Source organism: Priapulus caudatus, unplaced genomic scaffold (genome assembly GCF_000485595.1).
Source record: "Priapulus caudatus unplaced genomic scaffold, Priapulus_caudatus-5.0.1 Scaffold979, whole genome shotgun sequence".
Classification (NCBI taxonomy): Eukaryota; Metazoa; Priapulida; class Priapulimorpha; order Priapulimorphida; family Priapulidae; genus Priapulus; species Priapulus caudatus.
The window spans coordinates 79,562-84,345 of NW_014578040.1; the positions used below are offsets into that span (position 1 = coordinate 79,562).

Here is a 4,784-nt window from a genome sequence, read left to right on the forward strand (position 1 = left end):
CAGCTGCTGGGAGATCCCGTCTATGAAGGGTAAGACCGTAAACGTCTTATAATCCTTCGGCTCCTTAGGTTGTGAAGTTTTTTTGGTTGAACCATGGATGAAACGGCGTGGGTATTCGTCTCCGCCCCAACAACTTTAACAGAGACAACGGGTTAGATATCCCCAATTTCTGGATGTCAACGATACGCCGCCATGAATCACACGTTACGATAGCAAACGACGGCCGACCCACAACAGGTGAGATTACAGCCAACGCTAGCCAGACGATTTCGACGCGGGAACTTGCAGGCGCCAGCCGGCCGGGCACGGCGCAAGAAACATCATGCGTCAGACCGCCAATCACAGCAGCGCCTGTCCAGCAGTTGTACCGCTCAATCCAACCGGGGGATATATATAACCTCACGCGCAACGTCGCCGCATCACCTGACGAAGTGTCGCAGTAGCGCACGAAACGTCGTGTTCTTCTATTATCTTTTGGACCACCCATTGCGAGACAAACGGGATATAGTAAGCGAGATATATGTATATATAAGCGTAAATGTGTAGCGGCATGCGCCGTGCGTGCGGTGTACCTGTGTGTTGCAGAGGAGCATTTGACCGGCATTTACAGGTAATTATCGGCAATACTACTACTAGGCAAAAGAGAGTAGAGAAACATTAAGACACTGGTAGTAAATACATTTCGTGTTTATTCAGCATTGCTTTTTTATTGAAAATGCTCCAAGCGTCTGTATTCCGCCTGGTCTCTCGTCACTTTACCTTGTGTTGTGATCACGCTAGGCAGCCTGAAAAAGCTGTGTGGCTCTCTCTGATGCCGATTGCTGCAGTTGACAACACCGAAGGAGAGCGGCGTTGTGATGCATTTGCGTAGGCGAATATAAAATGAGCAGAGGTGCGCTGCTCAATGTACTTGTACCATGCCTGAACTGGTTTCTGTATCCGTCAGGGCCAGCGGCGTTGCATTGTGAGTAATATGAAAAATCGCGGAGCCCTCTATAATAATACTGGTACATTGTCATTGTAATGTCCAGATCCCGATTTATATTATAATCGGTTCAACATGAACATAGTCCTAGTTCAGCAGATCCGGTAGAGAAGGAGACGAAAACCTACTACCATATACTTAAAACAAACTATCATTGAACCGGTAACCGACGAAGATGGTAGTGTAGTGGTAAGCAGTTAAACACAAAGTGTGGAAGGCATAATAAACATTTCATCGGACGCAGGCTTACCTCATTATTAAACGATTTTACCGCATCCATGTCGACGAATGTGGGTTTGATGTCAACTAGGTTGCCTCGGCGTTCGATCCTATCTCATTCTGGTGTAAAAGTAGCACTTTTTTACATAGATTTTACATAGAGAGACACTGAATTTTCTCTCCGACGTCAAAGTAGCGTGCGAGTAAGATGGCGGATCGATAGTACGACGATTCTGATTCGACAACGCGGCGCGTCACCAAACAGCGCACTCAATCACAGCGCTCGTAACATCGGCGTGGACCAAGATGGCAGCTTCCTATTTTATTTCGTACAAGCTGATCGTCTTCGATATTTTGCTCTTGTACATTCTGCCCGGCGGAGTCGGCTTCCCCGACCACGTGACATGCAACTACGTCGCACCCAGTGTCGACGAGGTCATCGATAAGGTCTACATCGAACCCGATCACGTGATACGCAAGCGCAGCATCGGCCAGCGTCTGCGAATCAAACTCTACTACGACAAGAGCGTCGATCGGCTGCCCGTCTTCAAGCAGGACGTCGTCAAGGGTTACCTGCTGCCGCACGCGACGCACTACTGGCAGCAGACGCTGAGCGTGCGCGAGACGGCGGCGGCGATCAGGCTCAACCGCGCGTGCGCGGGCACGACGCACATCTACAAGGGTCGCGAGCGCTTCTGCATGGACGAGTGCGCGAATGTGACGCGCTGCGGCGAGGTCGTCGTCCCGCGCGAGCACCTGCGCGAGTGCAACACGTGCACGCGCGGCACCAACTCGTGCCGCACCCTGGTGGCGGCGCCGGGCGAGCCGCCGGCGCGCGGCGTTGCCGACGCCGACTACATCCTGTACGTGTCGGCCGTGCACAACCACCGCTGCGACATCGGTACCACCGTCGCCTTCTCCGCCCACTGCCAGCTGGAGGCTGCGCTCGACCGCCCCATCGCCGGCCATGTGAACCTCTGTCCCGAGGCGGTGTCCGCAAAGCCGCAGGAGATGGAGGTAAAGCGAGAAGGACCAGGGCCGTAGCCTGCGGGGGGGGGGGAGACAAGGGGGGCATCTGCCCCCTAGATTTTGGAGCAAAATTAAAAAAATTAATTGTTCTACTAAAAGAGAATTGTCGTAGTCAGAAGGTTGTACATGTACTCAAAAGTGCCTCAAATACCATCTTCTGCGATCTACATTTTCAAAATTTTGAAACCAGACCCCACCACCTGTTTCTCACCCCGTCATTGAAATCATGGATCCGTCACTGCCCCCCTTAGGTATTTGCTCAGCCTACGGCCCTGAGGACTGGGCAGGGCTACAGTCGGTGTCCATGTTGGGTCGATCCTACCTATGGCCCAATCCTAGTTTAACACCCCGGATAAGTTTAGCACATATGCGAACTACACTTACACAATCTATTATCCGAAAGCCTTGGTACCAGACACGTTTCAGAATTCGGCATTTTTCGGATTTTGGAATGGTAGTACAGTACAGATATACATACTGTTACGTGTATATCCTCCAACTAGCCAATAATAAACCCAAATTTTCAAGAGGCCAAGTGCTGTACCGGTACAGTGCAATATGTATGAGTAATGCCAAACATATATTGAACCTTACGCAGCCAAACGCGAGCTTTGGTATGCAGGCGACCTCTACGAAAAAAAGTGATTTTCGGAGATTTTTGGTTTTCAGAATTTCAGTTTAGATTTCAGTTTCAGAATAGATTGTGTACTGTATATACTGAGGTCCCATTTGAGCAGAGATATTGCGAGACTGTGCAGGGCCACCGTCGGTGCCTGTGCATGGTTAATTCGTCAGTGATAACACTGATATACATATTGGCTCCCCCCCCCTCACATTGGCAGTTAGGTGATACAAACTGTTTGCTTACAAGTCCATATTGTAATCTTGCCATTCACTGACTGGATAAAATGTTTGTGTAATCCCAGCAATTCCACATTTAAATATTCTGCTTATATACAATGTACATGTTATTGTATATACATTGTACATTGTACTTGTACTTGTACATGTAATGAACAAATATTAGGTGGAGTTATAAATGTTTCGAAACCAAGGTTATGCATCTGAGATCAACAACATAGTGTCATAGCTAATGTATGATGTAGACAGAGACAAAAACCCGAGTACACACACGCCCGCAGGTGTGAAACTGCACATTCATCATGACACCAGAAATCCTGTCCTTCCTTGTACATTTAAACTCATAATGGTAGCCCTGCTGCAACCAATTTGTAGTAACGTGCTAAATTACTAGACAATAATCTTGGCCCATTACAGAACTAACAGGGTCTTTGTGTGCCTCACTAAAGCTGCCAATTACAGCTTATTATCTAAATTATTATCTAAATTTAATCCCCTCATTTTAAAACATGTTGATGCATCGCGAATTCGGTCAGCAGGCTAATAAGGCTGAGAGGGTCTATGTCCCCCAGGGTACTATCGGAGGGTACCCTGGGTACGGTTCGATATATAGGAAAGTACCCTGGTAACTATCTGATAGGGTTAGGGTTAGGGAGTAGGCGTAGGCGACTCCCTGGACTCGTTAGTGGAGCAGGCGAGGTACGGTCCGGCATATTAGATAGTACCAGGGTACGTTCCGATATATCGAACCGTACCCAGGGTACCCTCCGATAGTATCCTGGGGGACATAGACCCTATGAGCGCTAGTAATCTAATGTAGATCTCTATAAATGGCACATGTGTACTACAATGTAATTGATCCTGCTGCTCTGTTATTGCTGGTCTTTAGGTTCCTACTACAACTCTCACTTTCGCCGCCAGGTGGTGCTACTATACAGCCTCTCCTTATGACTCTTATGTTTTCCAACCAGGTGGTGCTACAGTAACTGTGTAACTTCCATGGGCGCGTTTGTTTGGTCGGATCACTTGATCTCGATCCACCAAACCTGACCCTGCTAGCGAGGCGGATTCGAACGGGATTCAATATGGCGGCCCGCGCCTCAGCCAATCACAGCTTGTTCTTTGTTATGAACCATCCCGTGATAGGTCACAGCGAAACGTGAACCGGTGAAAGTGAGTTTGCGTTTGTTTGGTCGGATCAGGATCACATGATCTCGATCAGACGGATTCATCCCAAACAAACGCGCCCAATGTTTCCCCACAATGTGCTGCTACAGTGTAACTTCCATTTTTTCACACCAGGTGCCACTACTGTGTAACTCCTCATGTTTCTCACCGGGTTTTGCTACAGTGTAACTTCCATTTTTTCACACCAGGTGCCACTACTGCGTAACTCCTCACGTTTCTCACCGGGTTTTGCTACAGTGTAACTTCCATTTTTTCACACCAGGTGCCACTACTGCGTAACTCCTCGCGTTTCTCACCGGGTTTTGCTACAGTGTCACTTCCATTTTTTCACACCAGGTGCCACTACTGCGTAACTCCTCACGTTTCTCACCGGGTTTTGCTACAGTGTAACTTCCATGTTTTGCCACCAGGTGCTGCTGTCGACGGTCAAGCACGAGATTCTGCACGCTCTCGGATTCTCGATCGGCTTGTTTGCGTTCTTCCGTAACGACGACGGGCAGCC

The 4,784-nt window shown here is 48.7% G+C and overlaps 1 protein-coding gene across 1 annotated transcript in view; it reads left to right on the forward strand.

Moving 5' to 3' along the window:
* Window positions 1-1,235: 1,235 nt before the first annotated feature.
* Window positions 1,236-4,784, forward strand: part of LOC106814789 (leishmanolysin-like peptidase) — a 9,835-nt gene continuing 6,286 nt past the window's right edge. Inside the window, exons 1-2 of the mRNA XM_014819138.1 lie at window positions 1,236-2,221; window positions 4,693-4,778. Of these exons, the coding sequence (XP_014674624.1) occupies window positions 1,511-2,221; window positions 4,693-4,778 (797 nt within the window). The 5' untranslated portion in view covers window positions 1,236-1,510. The remainder of the gene's footprint in view (window positions 2,222-4,692; window positions 4,779-4,784) is intronic.